At 42.5% G+C, this 15,456-nt stretch overlaps 1 protein-coding gene across 1 annotated transcript in view; it reads left to right on the plus strand.

Moving 5' to 3' along the window:
- The window catches only part of CREB3L1 (cAMP responsive element binding protein 3 like 1), a 98,771-nt gene extending 84,018 nt beyond the window's left edge, over positions 1-14,753 (plus strand). The window contains exons 7-12 of the mRNA XM_063117461.1: positions 1,911-1,969; positions 4,253-4,321; positions 8,312-8,411; positions 10,428-10,548; positions 13,123-13,396; positions 13,970-14,753. Of these exons, the coding sequence (XP_062973531.1) occupies positions 1,911-1,969; positions 4,253-4,321; positions 8,312-8,411; positions 10,428-10,548; positions 13,123-13,396; positions 13,970-14,006 (660 nt within the window). The 3' untranslated portion in view covers positions 14,007-14,753. The remainder of the gene's footprint in view (positions 1-1,910; positions 1,970-4,252; positions 4,322-8,311; positions 8,412-10,427; positions 10,549-13,122; positions 13,397-13,969) is intronic.
- Positions 14,754-15,456: the final 703 nt, after the last annotated feature.

The following is a 15,456-nucleotide window of genomic DNA, read 5'->3' on the forward strand; positions in this document are numbered from 1 at the left end:
CTACAATGTAAGGTTTGGCACAGGGGAACTACAGAGGAAGGGGAAGGAAGCAGAGTCAGGGATTATTTATTTATTTATTTATTTATTTATTTATTACATTTCTATACCGCCCAATAGCCGGAGCTTTCTGGGCGGTTCACAAAAATTAAGCAAGGATAAGCAAGGAAACAGTACATAGTGGTTGCAGTTCCACATGCTTGGGCTTAGTGATGAAAATCATTGAAGTGGGATGAGATGGCAAATACCTGTGCAAATCAAGATAAGCCAAGCACCACTCATTCGAGCATCACTCTCATGCTCCCTCCCCCTCCTCCGCCATCCCTTTCCTTATGTCTCGTGTCTTTTTAGACTGTGAGACTGGTTTTTGGTTCCTGTAAGACTCTCTGGGAGTCTTTCGGCTGATGAATGGGACAGAAATACTTTGAATGGATGAATAACTAAAAAATTCCAGGTATCCTGGCATATTCTTGTCTAAAACTTGCATAGGTACTTAAGAGAAGACAAATAATAGCCCTCATGTTTGTGGAGAAAAACACTCAAAATGTATGGCCAGTCTCTGATTAAGATACAGAAGTTGGAAGGATTTGTTATGGTTAGAGAACTGGATGTCTGCATTAGAAAAGTCACTAGGTGCTTCCAGACGAGGTTTTTATTTCACCATCACCATACCTCATCCACAGAACTTTAGGGGGAATCCAGACAGCAGCATCTTGCCTTTGTATCCCTCCTATATTTTCCCACTGCTACTTCTTTTTCCTTACCGCAGAACATCTGGCAAGGTGGAAAATATGGAATAGCTGCACAATGGCTTTTGATTGATAGCACTAGGAGTCCTCTGTTTGGAAGCACCCACTCTTTCCTTACTCATAGTCCATCAGCCTCTTCTTCCATCCAACCCAACTCATGTGCTGCTCCTCACTGCTCTCCCTTCATACTTCAGTCATCCCTTCCTTGCCCCAACATACTATACCACCAATATACAATATTAACAATATACAATATTCATGAAGTTCCTGAGATAAATTAGAGAAATCAAAGACATTGATATTCATTTGCATTATTTCATGTGATGACATCCCTTGGGCCTTCTGATTGCAGAATTTAGAAGGCTCTTCTCCCTGCTTGCCCCCTTCCCATATTCATATATTAAAATATTAAATCAGCCTTGAAGATAAGTATAAGTTTACCACTCACTTGCAGCTTTGTTTACATAATGGGCAATGTGAATGGTTAATCTCATCAGCTAATTGCCCGGAAGGAATTGTTTCTCGCCCAAGTGAATGAACAAGCAATTGTCTGCAAAGTGTTATTAAATGCTAATTGTGGGTCCCCACTAAATGTGAGCTCCCGTATTAAAAACCCACAATAGGCATTAGTCACCTGTTGTGACTCAGAGCTGCTCTTCTGGACAAGATACAGTAATCGTGTAAATGATTCAGTTGGCTTTGGAAATTCTGATCCCCAAAGAAGTGAAGTCATAGACGTTGTCTACAAGCTGATTTGCATTCTGATCATAACGTAAGTGTGATTCATCAACACACAAGTGCTTAAAATAGGATGCTAGCACCACTCATCGAACACCACATTATGCTGATCTTGTGGGAACTTGATGATGGTGTTTCAGGCAGAACAGCAGATATCCCAGAGCAAATGTTTAGGAATAGGGGGCCAATCCTAGGAAAGGAGGATGCACACAGACGAATGCCTCAACTATCTGGGTGCCTCAACTCCAAGGATGTGAATAGTCAGTTGAATATATAATACATGAAACGGCTTTATACTGAATCAGAATATTGGGGCCTTGCTAGACGATAGCACTCCACCCTTTGAATGACAATATGAGAACTGTTCATAAGGGGTATGTTTGTGTCACATTAGCTCTGCTAATGTTTGCATTCTTCATTCCTCAGATTTCTGCACAGGAGAGTCGCAGGAAGAAGAAAGAATATGTGGAGTGTTTGGAGAAAAAGTAAGTCATTTCTTCTCCCTGAGCAGCTGTACTATGTTAATTCTGGGCTAGCAAGACCACTGGTTTCTCTTGCACTTGACTGTACATTGAAGATTAATTTACCTCCAGTTACAGATGCTGGGGTGGGCGGGGGGGATTTTTTCTGGTCTGCATTTTTAAGCAGACCAAACTGATTTGCACTTCCCAGACTGATATTTATTTAATTTATTACATTTATATACAGCCCCATAGCTGAAGTTCTCTGGACACAGTCTACAAGCTGCAGTTGTCTGTCCTTTGGATTCTGCATTTCTCCCAGTTTGCTAATGCAGTTCTCAGCTAAAAAAAATAATAGAGCACAAATTGCCTATATTAGGAAGAAATGTGTACAAACTGCATATTTTAGAGGAAATTGTGTACAAAAATTAATGCACCTTAAGGGGCAGTATCCAATTTTATCATTCCACTAGCGCAAATGATGCTGCACTAAGCAGAAACTTAGGATTTGAACTATGCGCAATAGGAGAATCCAACTAAAGTTACATTTGCACAAGTGTGGTTGTGCAAGTGTAATGCACAAACATTTGCACAATGGGACGATTCAGCAAAGGTCCACTAGCACTATTGCCATTGGATACTGCCAATGTATCTTAAAAAAAAAAAAAAAGATTTCCAGAATGATGGGGAATTAGGAAAGGAATGGACTTATGATTGAACAAGTGTGACACTGACACAGATCAATATAGACTGGTTTGTACATCCCATCATGGATATCAGCCATCAAGGACACATTCATCATGCTAGCTGGGGATTATGGGAGATGTAGTCCAACACATCTGGAGAACACATTGGGAAAAGCTGGTTTATGCCATAATAAATGTTAGTCTTCCAGGTGCCACAAGGCTCTTTGTTTTTTATGGTTCACAAAGTCCCCCAGTTTCCCAAAGAGTAGGATATAAATCTAATAAATAAATGCGGGAAATGGTGTGCGTTTAATAATATAGCTTAAAATAGGTAATTTCACCATGTAACCATTATGTAAATGAAACATGAATATGAGCGGGGAGCAACTGTTCCCACACGCTTTTTCAAAAACTCTCGAGCTTACAAATGTGGTTTCCTGAGCACTGCAAATAGCTGAGTAAAGATGCAGCCAGAGTTGTTATAGCACATACATTCCTTAGTTCCTGTTTCCCTGAATGGAATTCGCTGGTCGGTGAGGTCTCTATATCCTTGAGTTTGCTCTCAAATATGCTATTTTTGTGGATGTTCTACTGCATCCCTGATCCTCACGATGATCCTCATCAGTGAATGAGATATTAGGTTTAGTTTGTCGATTTGAGCTTATTGGATGGCTTTGAGCCACTGGTCTTCTTAGCCTAGTCTACTTCACTGGTTTATAGTGAAGGTGAATGCAATAATGGTTGTAAAGGATTTTATAAACAGAAAAACACTATAGAGGGAATGAGACTAGCAAATTAGAGTTTCTTGATACATATTCTGCCAGGAGACATTTTGGAAGAACCACAAGAATACACCTTGACCTTGCTGTTAATTTTTCTGTTGTTTTTTTCAGTCAAGATTTCTGCATTTTCAGCTAAGGAGCTATTATTATTATCATTATCATTATCATTATCATTTATATACTGCACCATAGCCAAAGCTCTCTGGGCAGTTTACAAATATTAAAACATTGAACATTAAAAATCAATATACAGCCCTGGGGAGGCCTGAGTAACCATTAATGTCAGGACTGTAGAAGGGGAAAAAAGAGTTAACTCCCCCTCTCCGCCCCACACAGTCCTGAGGCAACTCTGGCTTCCTTACAGCCTCTATTTATATAGGGTGACCATATGAAAAGGAGGACAGGGCACCTGTATCTTTAACAGTTGCATAGAAAAGGGAATTTCAGCAGGTGTCATTTATATGCATGCAGCACCTGGTGAAATTCCATCTTCATCACCACAGTTAAAGCTGCAGGAGCTATACTAGAATGACCAGATTTAAAAGAGGGCAGGGCACCTGCAGCTTTAACTGTAGTGATGAAGAGGGAATTTCACCAGGTTCTCCATATATACAAATGACAGCTGCTGAAATTCCCTTTTCAATACAACTGTTAAAGATACAGGAGCCCTGTCCTCCTTTTCATACGGTCACCCTAATTTACAAAACAAAAGCATCCACTTTTATTGCATTCACACAATTAACTCACATCTAGTTTGGTCCTTAGGAACCAGATTCTAGACATGGGTGTCTATCATGTCCATGGTTTCCTGTAACAGGGCCTTGTTTTCACTTCTCCAGGGTGGAAACGTATACATCTGAGAACAACGAACTGTGGAAAAAAGTGGAGACATTAGAAAATGCAAACAGGTGAGGAGAATCCAAATTTGATCTTTGACTGAAGAATGTTGCCAAGCAGGGAGGTCAGGGGAACGCTGGGAACAAACAGAGAAGATCCACCCCTACCTACACACACACACTTACTTACTTCTTGGCAGACTTTGGCCCCCTTTAGCCCCTGATTTTCTCCAGTAGCAACAGCAGCAAGTCAGCTGGGTTTGGTTAGCAAATAAGGAATGTTTGTGTTGGGACAGCCAGAAAAGAACTTTTCTTGGAGAAATGGTGGTGGTGGGAATATAGGCAAACTTCTTCCTTCTCATCTCAATGGATCCCAACTCTAGTACTTGAACTCCACTGCTGAGCTTGCCTTCAGAGCAACTCTGAAGTTGACCATGTCTTCTGGTTCTCATGAGCCTGCCCCTCTGTCAGTGGTCTACTTGGACTTAGACCCAATTGGCTGTCAGCTGGGATTGGTTTCTAGGGTGAGGGTAATGGTCAATGCCATGGGTATAAGTTGGATGCTGGGAGTTATAGGCTGTAACATCAGGAGGACTACAAGTTTCCCACAACTGCTTAAGATGGTAATATATACACTTATCTCAAAATGTGGTACACCAGCCACCCTGTGTTTGAGGGTCCTTCTGCTTATTCTTCTGAGTGGTGCCTTGACTGTCTCTCCCAAAGTTCCACCAGAAGTGTTATCTGTAGCGAGAGGACACAAACATTTGGGTTTGGAGTCAGTCAGATCCTGAGAGATCCCTGAAAGAACAGGGAACTGTGGGAAAACCCTACTCTTTCCCAGGTCTTCTGTGCTGTATGAGTGGTTGAGGCCCCTGGTGTCTGAATTTATTAAATGGAACTCTTACCTATGTTCTTTAATGAGAGAAGAATGCTGTCTAGAGGCTAGGAAAGGGCACAGTAGCAGTTTGAAGAGTAGTTATAGGGGGGGTCTGAGGAAAGTTCTGTAGCAAACAAAACAGTGTACAAAAATTGGCAGGAAATAGGATTTGGCTGCATTCAGACAACACAATAGTCAATAGTTAATAGCCAATTCCACTCCCCACATGGCATGATTATAATCAACTGTGGTGTGGATTAAGGCCAGTGTCAAGTTGACTATTAGTCAATGGTGTGTTTGATTGACACATCCCCTGCCCTCTCTCCCCCCCCCCTGTCAGTCCTCCCACTGGTATCCCATAAGCCATTGCGAGTTCTGCTGGCTGGACTACAGCAGCAATTGTCGCTTTGGTCACTCTTGCTAGGGGACTCTGTTGTCGCTTAAAATAACTGTGCAACAAACTGGCAAGGCAGTAACGGTCAAAGTGGTGGCTGCTGCTCTAGTCCAGCTGGCTGTAGGATAGATTTTTGGCATCAATGGCTGATGGGATACTAGCGGGAGGACTGAGGGTGGAGTGAGGGTGAGTCAAATCAGCGTGAACTAATAGTCAATTCAATTGTGACCCTAATCCACACCACAGTTGATTATTATCATGTTGTGTGGGGAGTACCCCCTAGATAAACTGTTGAATTGATTATTACCCCATCGTTGACCATTGTGTTGTCTGAACGCAGCCTCTGTCTTATAGTCTAGGAAGACAGCCTTTTCCTGACTGACACCAGACTGTGCTCTTGTCCTCCGTTCCCCTTAAGGGAGAATGGAAGGAGCAGCAGACCTCTGTTAGGCTCTGGTTAGGGCCTATAGCCTCCCCTCCCCACTATCCAAGGCATAACAAAGAAGCTGATATCCTCTTACCACGAGCTGGACCTCTGCCTGCACAATCCAAGGGGCCCCATTCTTCCCATCTGGCAGCATCTCTGCCCAAGGAATTTGTTTCCTTTGATGCTTACGGAGAGGAGACAAATATCTACTTCATGTAGCAATGGGAGAAAACAGCCGGAAGGAGGGCCTGGAGTTTACCTAGCCTCCCATGAAGGGCCAAAGCAATGTGTCAGCTCATAAAACATGGGCAATGACAGCAGGTTTGGGGACAACACCTTCACATCCGCTGTTGTACACTGGGCTACTGTGCTCTACTTTCACTTTATTTTCCTTCCTGGCCTGTAGGCCAGGTTCACACCAATAATTACATCGGGCCCACTTCACTTTAAAAAGAATTTGTACTCTACCTCCTGAGCTGCTTGCAGGAACATTACACAAACATAGGCTCTGGCCTTCTCTTTCCAGCATCCCGCTATTAAACACAGAGTGTCTGGCTACGCGCCCTGTAAGAAGCCAAGCAAAAAAAAACCCACAACCCTCTGGGATGCCCCCCACATGGCTTATGTGTCCATATGATCATTTTTGAGGATGGAGGGGGGCAGGGTGGGGTGTGAAGGGAGAACTTCAGGTACAAGTGTGAACAGTAGAGCAATAAAGCAGGGTCTTCTTGACTAACTTCTTGAGAAGCCTTCAACACTGTTGGCTTAATGCTCTAGCGTACACAGCCTTCAGTGCTCCCCTGCCCAGCTCTTTCAGTTGCACACAGAGATTCCTTGGGCCTGTGAGACTTCAGCCAAATAGGGAAAGCTATGCTCTGTGACCCTGTTATCCAGAACCTATCTCCTCACTTAATCTTACCAGCACACTTGACCTGACACTTGAGCTTTTTGAGGGCCTTCCTGCCCTCTCTGCCCTTATTCGAAGGTTCTTTGTCACATTCATTTCCTCTGGTTGCCTAACAGCTGGTTCTGAGCTTGTCTTTCTGGTTAGATGCTGCTCCCTAGAGACCAGAGAAGTGTCAAGCCTAGTCTCCGTTTTTCAGTGGCTTAATGCTGCTCACTAGGTTAAGTAGCTTATGTAGATGGTTGATGCCTGCCATCTGCTGGACAATGAATGAACTGCTGTGTCTCCCTCTTCCTCCCCCCCCCCCCACACCCTCCCTTCATTCCTGGTAATTCCAGTCTGTGTGCCTCAAAGTAGTTACGCTGGAGCTGCTCCCCCAGCTCTACATATTCCAATGGAGGTCTAAAATCTATGGTTCACTGTGAGCAGGAGTGATTATGGGCCTGTTCAGACAACACCCTAAGCCATGGTTAAGCTGCTAAGCTTTTTGCAACAAATGGTTAGTGAGTGTGTTTAAACCATGGTTAGGAATGGTTCACACGACACGCTAAGTCATAGTTCACATGACACACTGAGCCATAATGTTTAGCTCAAAATGCTTAGTGTGTCATCTGAACAGGGTCATTATTACACCCTCAAACTGCCCGCATCATTCTTTTTAAAGATAGTATCAAGTGGAGAAATTCAGTATTAAACCTATAGCCTACTGAAGGCTTTCTAACACTAAAACCCAAAGACATTAAATTTAAAAAAGTGTAAGTGTGTGTGTGTGTGTGTGTGTGTGTGTGTGTGTGAATTGCCCTGAGTGCTTCTGCTATTGGGCGTAATAGAAATGGAATGAATGAACAAGCAAGCATTACTGCTGACAATGCTTGAACCCTACCATGGCAGAGCAGTTTCAAGATAGGTCCTGCATTATTTTATTTATTTGTTTGTTACATTTCTATACCGCCCAATAGGTGAAGCTCTCATTTATTCATTCATTTATTATATTTCTATATCAACCAATAACCAAAGCTCTCTAGGCAGTTCACAAAAATCAGACCCCTAAAATACATGATAAAACATAACAAAAACAGCCAAAAAACAATTAATAAAGTACTAGGACCCAACTACCATTAAAGAGCCCCGTCATAAGCTGTCAAATATTTTAAATAGTCTGTACAAATTTAGTGTTAGCTAAGGAATCATTCCATTTGCATGCCTTGTGTATATAGGATTCTACTGCGCTCTTCCATCAGCCAAAGAAATCTTAATTTACTTTTACACTTCATAGCTTAAAATATACAGTGCATATGGTATTCCCATACTGGAGGATCAAAAATAATTATTTTCTGATTTTTTAATGTATTGGGTTTATAATTTTGTTCTTGTTTTCTTTCTCTGATTAAAAAGCACCAAAAAGCAGTTTTCTACTAAAAGTTTAATTTCTCCCCCCAAAAACTCTTCTTTTCCAGGACTCTCCTCCAACAGTTACAAAAGTTACAAGCTCTAGTAGCAGGGAAGGTTTCAAGGCCATACAAAATGGCTTCCACACAGACAGGGACCTGCCTGATGGTAAGATCTGCATGTTAAGTTTGCCTTATTTTCTTCGTACTGAGCCCTACTGTTTTGTATTCATGTATCTCATTCCTTTCCCAGGATTTGTTTTAATAGCTAGGAAAGATGGTGCTTCTGCAGATGCTTTCCAATCCTTTTGCCATGGTTTCTTTTTCTGCCTGCAAAGGCCTCAGATGTTCGTGCGCACGCATGCTGCCATTATAGCATCCTGAGCTTTGTACTCTACAACATAATCACATTCATGATGCAGCACAATTTGTGATTGCAGTATACATGCATGAGAACATTGGTGTTACATAAGGCACCTGGATCTGCATGGAGTTTGATAGCAACCCTAACTTTGAACCCACATCCACTAAGGACAGCTCCAATATGTACACACACTGGTTTGCTCTGATGCCTATCAATCCACTCACAGGATCGTGAAACCATGAGGTGGAATTAGAAGCAATATCTTGAAAAGGCCTAATATTACATGTTGCAATACAAGAACAGTAGGAGTGAACAACTTTGAATTTAATTGCTTTAAAGGATAATTTTAATCAATCCTGGATCTGTTTTTTAGGTTTGGCTGCTAGCTCAAATTTGTTCTTAGATGTATGTTGCCTTTGTGTATACTGTCTGTTATATGTTTTTATGGTTTTAAATTTGTATATAGTTTTTAATGTTTTAATCTTTTTTAAACTGCCCAGAGAGCTTCGGCTATGAGGCAGTATAGAAATGGAATGAATAATAAGTACTTCCCCCCTCCACACACACAACACATGGTGAGGACTGGCATCCCCTATATCAGGAAGATTTGTATTCTTATTACTTTTTAATCCCCACAAATGTAACTTTCACTCTTCTTACTATCTATTAATATGTAATCCCAGTATCCCACTCAGCAGGGTGGTCATATCATGAACTGACACAGAATACTTATTTTAGTTGGCAGATTTCACAGGAGGTGCCATTTTCTTGCTTCTAGCCTTCACCTCCTATGGTCCCTGGGAGGGCATCCCAGGGGCCATAGGCTATATCGGATCTCCCCTTCTCAGGGTGGAAAGAGAGGTCTGAGGGTGAGATCCAACCTCAGAATCCTTTTCCCAGCTCCTGTGGCTAGTTTTTCAAGAGGAAATGAGAACTGGCATAGATGAATTCCCTCCCATTAAGGCCACAAACATTCATGAATTTGGTGGGGAGGAGTACTGCTCTTCCTTCATTTTTGACTCGCTGGCATGAGCCCAACAGGGCTTTGAATTCTTCTGAGCCTCCGATGTTGGAGTTCCCACCCCCAGTAACAGGTAGGATTGCTTTGTTACTGCATTATGAACCTAGGGTTCTCTCTTACTTTTCTGGCAGAGGTTCCATGAGTGTAACATCTTTATGATGGCAGAAATTCAACAGGTGGAACTTCCTCCATCACTATATCTTCTGCCAGTTGTACAGCTGTTAGACAGAGGAGCCCTGCTGGGAAAAAAAGCTGTCAGGAGCTTAGCTTTTGTAGGAGCAAGAAAGTAATGATATATTTCAGCCCCCCCCCCCAATATTGATCTCTTCTGAGGGTATAGTGCTTAGAGTTTCAGACTAGGACCAGAAAGATCCAGGTTCAAGCCCCTCACTCAAGCACAAGGGTCACTGAATGGCATTTGGCCAGTCAGTATCTCTCACACTAACATACCCCACAGGGTTGTTGTGAGGAAAGGCGTGGGGTTGGGTGACACACATGTAAATTGCGCTGGGCTCCTTGAAGAAATGGCAGGATAAAAGTGGAGTAAATACTTGAATGTATTGAATGCTAACGTTCAGATGGCAGATGGTTTTGGTTGGGTACAATTATAACTGCTCAAACTAAATTCTAAACTAACTGAATTCTACTGATTTTTGAAAAGCACTGGAATGACTTGCTATTCTCCCTTACACACATTTACTTTTCACCTCATTTGCCCAGTATGAACACATGTGCACACACCCACATCCTTTCTGTTAGTTGGCTACGTTGACTATTTCTACCGTGTCTCCTCTCCACAGGTCCTAGTTTTGTGCTTTGTTCTGGTTCTGGGCTCCATGATGCCATGTCTCCCAGAATTCTCTGCAACATCACAGACAGTCAAAACAGCTCCAGCACCAGACATTTACACAACCAGTAAAAGTGAGTCCAATACGATCTCATTCTTTGTTAGTACAAAGCTCTTGAAGAGTCAGAACAGTATCAAGCTGATATTGTGTCTGCCCTACCATTTCTTGAAAATAGTGCAAAATTGCCCTGCTATCCCAAGGATATTCCTGTCACCCAAGTTTTGTCCATGTAGCTCATTTTACTTACAGGGAAGTATCATTCAATTGTAAAGATGTGTTCCCCTTCTTTTCCAGATAACGTTTCCTGTTGGCTCCAGTATATTCTTTTCATGGCCCTGTACCCAAGCTGTGCAGAAAGGGCTCCTTGTCTTTCCAATGATTATTTCTCCTTCTTTTTCCCAGGCTCAGATGCTCCCTCCCCTGCTCCTCCCACCATGGGAGGAAGGGAACAAATTAATTGGGAGGTCTCCTTGACCTAGCAAGACAAAAAGCAAGTTTCAAATAAATGTGTGATCTCCCAGTTCATTTGTTCACTGTCAGGCTGCCTTGAGAGGCTCAGGAGCAGTGCCAATAAAAAAAAAGTTGATGCAGGAAAAGCAAAACACACTTCTAATGTCATGTGTGAAAATGCCATCATACTTCTGGGAAAGAGTAAGAATATTTCTCAGTGACTTGTGTCCAGAAGTGACCATGTCTGGATGCTTCAGGGAATCTGGAGAAAACAGTCCCCTATCTGAAGGTGTCCTCTGTTTGAAGGGCTCCCCAGTCAAAGTCTGGTTCAAAGTTAAATATTTATTGCTCCGTATATATGCCCATAGGCAAATGGGGGCTGCTTTGAAGCAGCTGAGTTCCCAGAACCACACAGGTTTTGTGTATGGCCTGGACCCCAACCTCACATGGAGGCTGCTACAATGTGCAGATGAGCCTCTGACACATGTTTTTCTTACTGGCAGACAGAACAACTGAAAGCCATGAAGGCAGGCACAATTGCTCTCCCTTTCCCTTTCTCTCTTATTGAACCGCCTATTTTAGGGCCTTGAGCAGGTGGATATGGCCTCTTTTAAAGCCAGGGTGGGTTTTTTCATTGCTTTTCTGCCCCGCCCTTCCTTTAAATAGGCTGGAGCAACCAGTCAAGCACTGCCCAGACTCAGCTCTGTCTAGATTTAGGGATGGAGCTGTGTTGAGTGATTTTTGATCCTCCCCCCACCTGATATCCTCCAGATATGTTGGACTGCAACTCCCATCATTCCCAGCCAGCAGGACCATTGCAGTCCAACATGCCTGGAAGGTACCAGTTGGGGGAAGGCAGTGTTACAGCAACCTCAAGGAATACTGGTAAATGGTCCCTTTTTCCATCCTCCAGTATGACACAACTAAGTCAGAATAAAACATATGTATGTTCTCAGCATGTGCCCGCCTTGATCAAAATGGAGAGGCGGGTAAGAATTATTATTATTATTATTATTATTATTGTTATTATTATTATTGTTATTATTATTATTATTATTATTATTGGACAACCCTTCCTGGTGGACACATATTTGCTGTACTTTGGGGAAAGGCTGTTTTAGGATGTTATCTGAGCATGCTGTTAGATGCCAGGGCCGGATCTACACTACTTCTTTAAAGCGCTTTATAACAGTTTGGACAACTGTTGGGGCCCAGGACACACTGCATATACAGTTGTCAAAACTGTTATAAAGCGCTTTAAAGCAGTAGTGTACATCCAGCCGAGCAGCCCAATGCCCAGAGATTTCCTAGCATTTGACAATGTCTATGCCGAGAATTTGCATGCAGAGAGAGTGGGTTACTTGTTCCTTAAAGGCGTGGACATTACTATCAAATGTTCTGTCGCTGTCTGCACACACTTGGCACAAACAAAATAGTCTACACTAAGGGTGGGGGAATATGTCCATTTCGATGCAGCTCTGTTTCTCGTCTTCAAATCTTTCATTTGTTTTGGCCTGATTCAGCATCAGGGCATGGTTTATTTACTTTCTGGTAAAAAGTCAGCATGACAGTTTATATATGTTTTTTGTGCACTTCTCCTTAAATATGTATGATTGTGAGCACATTTTTCTAACATTTTTGTGCACGTTTTTTCTTGACATCTTTTTTTGGCAAGCGATTTTCTCTAGCATGCATTTCTGTATGTAATTTCCACAAATATACACATTTTTGTATGCGTGTGTGCATGTGTGTGTGTGCCCACTTTCTCCTAAAGTATACAAAAATTATGCATTTTGTATACCTTTTTCTGAGTGGAGAATTGTATTGCAAAATAGTGCGAATTTCCAAGCATAAGCGAATTTCAGTTCACTTACTGGTTCTTGGGGTGCAAATTTAGATCAGTTCATATATGACATGGAGAGGCCTGAGAGGAATGCCACGCTTGCTGAATATCTGGCTGCTAGGTAGCTGTTAAGAGCACAAGGCGGATTTGGGGTGGGGGGGAATGCAGAGTCCTGCACTAAGTTTATGTCAGGTAATCAAGCTGTCTATGTGTTAACACATGGCAGGGGGTTTGGGGAAACCTATCAGCATCTTGAATTGCCCAGAGAGCCTCAGCTGTTGGGCACTATAAAAAAGTAATAGTTAAATAAATAAATCCTGCTTTCAGCGCTTAATGGAACTCTCCTTTCTGCAGTTCAGTCACGGAGCCTTCTGTTCTACGATGAGCATGGGGGCTCTTTAGAGGAGGGCTACAGCTCCTTCATCTCCGTGGAGCCTCCCGAAAAGTGGGAGCCTGAAAAGAGGCCAAGTGAGGAGTTGGAGGAGGAGCAGCCTCCGGAGCATGTGGACAGTCCCTTGGCTGTGGCCCACGAAACAGCCAAATATCTGAACAAATCCCGCCGGGAGGGGCCAAATCAGAACCGGACCAGCTCATCGCTCAGTCACCCCAAGGAGCGATTCCATGAGAGGTAAGCAGATGTGGAACTTTCCTTGCCTTCCAGCTTGTACCAAGTCTTCTGTCTTGGTGTAGGCCTTGTCTCAGAACGCTAGAAAAATGGCTTTGTTCTTAAGAAAACTCAACACATTTCTGCCCAGATTTTCTTTGGGGTTTTCTTCAGGGGAGCTAAAACAGACATTACAGATTTCGTACATAAAGCAAATGTATGTGAGGAATTCAGTTAAACTTATTATCTGTTTCATAGCCAGGGATTGAACCTAAGACCTTCTACCTGCTAAGCATGCACTCTACCACTGAGCTACAGTCCAGACTGAGAGACTCCTACTTCACCCAATTGGTGACAAAGATTTTGACAGTTAAAACTTCAGTTGCAGCTGAAGATCAATGTGACCCTAGGACAGTGGGAAATAAGGGAATAGAAAGGCCTTCGGTGGATCTAACTAACCACTTTGGGGGGAAATGGAATGAAGGACTGTGGGAGAGGCATCAGAGCAGTTGTCAGAGGGCTGAGTCTTGTGAGGGGAGAAGCAGCAGGTGACAAAATGGCTAATAGATGATTTTGTTTTTTCTTTCTTTTCTGCAGAGACAGAACCTCCAGTGATACAGCTGAATACTTGTAGCAGCTGCCAGCTCTCAGGGCCTCTTCCATCTGTGTGCAAGATTCTTTCCCAACTGTGTGACTTGAGGCTGCAATCCTGTGCACACTTACCTGGGAGTAAGTCCCATTGAACTTAAGTGGGACTTATGTCTGAGTAAACATGCATAGGATTGCATTGTAAGTGGGATAAGTTTCTCCATTTAGTCATCTCCAGATTGGCCTTGACTTCAGTCTTTTGTCTACTCTTTCTTTGGGCACCAGTGTCAATACAGATCTTTCTGTCAGTGATCACCATAATCAGGGACAGCACCTGGCAACATAGACAGAAGCCTCCACCCTCTCATTTATTGCCACTTGTGATCTCCATGGCCACTGGAGTGGTTAGGTTCTTTCTTCTCTCTGCAAGCTGTCACCAAAAGTTATCAACTTTTCAGCACACAGTTATAAACAATCCTCAGCCTGCCTCTGTGTCAGGAAAAATGTAATTTCTACCTAGTCGGGTACTGTTTTGGTTAATCTTTTTATTAGTTCCCCCCACGCACACACCCTTACATAATAACATAAACAAACAAAATGTAGAGAACACAAAGGCAGACATATAAGAACATATCACAATTATATTCCGATGAGAGGAAAAATAGTCTTCCAAGGAAGTGTTTTTTCACTCATCAAACAATAAAGAGTAATTAAAGTTCATAAATCATAATCCATAAAATGAATTTTATGGTGGTTGCTCTGATGATGGTGGTTGCAATCCCATGCAAATGTACCTGGGAGTAAATGTCATTGAATTAAATTGTATTTACTTTTAATTAAAAAATGCTATAAAAATTGTCTATCCCATCTTCTGGTCCAAAGCGTTGGCTGTGTTCAGACATCACAATAGTCAATGGTGGGTTAATAGCCAACTCCATGGTTGATTATCAAGGGAGTACTCCCCATGCGACTTGATTATAATCAACTGTGGTGTGGATTAAGGCCAGTGTCAAGTTGACTGTTAGTCAACAGTGTGTTTGATTGACACATCCCCCACCCTCTGTCCTCCCACTGGTATCCCATCAGCCACTGTGAGTTCTGCCAGCTGGACCAGAGCGGCAGCCACTGCTTTGGTTGCTCTTGCCAGAGGACTCCGTAGTCACCGAAAATTACCAACTGTGTACAACAAAATAGTCAACAGTTCCTGACACACAACATGATAACCAACGGTGGTTCAAATAATCAACTCTGCACAGCGTTGGTTATTGGCGTTGGGTTTTTTTTACCAAATAATCAACCATGGTGTAAAAAGATCCCAACAGACAACACAATAATTAACCATTGCCTATTTAACCCACCGTTGGTTATCATATCGTCTGAACCCAGTCATTGACTCTGGTCTGATACTGTTTTGAACCCCATTCTCTTTCACTAGATCAGTGAAAATATATACATTTTTCTTTCTAAACTGAAAATATTGAGCATAATTCAACCCC

Source organism: Elgaria multicarinata, chromosome 2 (genome assembly GCF_023053635.1).
Source record: "Elgaria multicarinata webbii isolate HBS135686 ecotype San Diego chromosome 2, rElgMul1.1.pri, whole genome shotgun sequence".
NCBI classification, from domain to species: domain Eukaryota; kingdom Metazoa; phylum Chordata; class Lepidosauria; order Squamata; family Anguidae; genus Elgaria; species Elgaria multicarinata.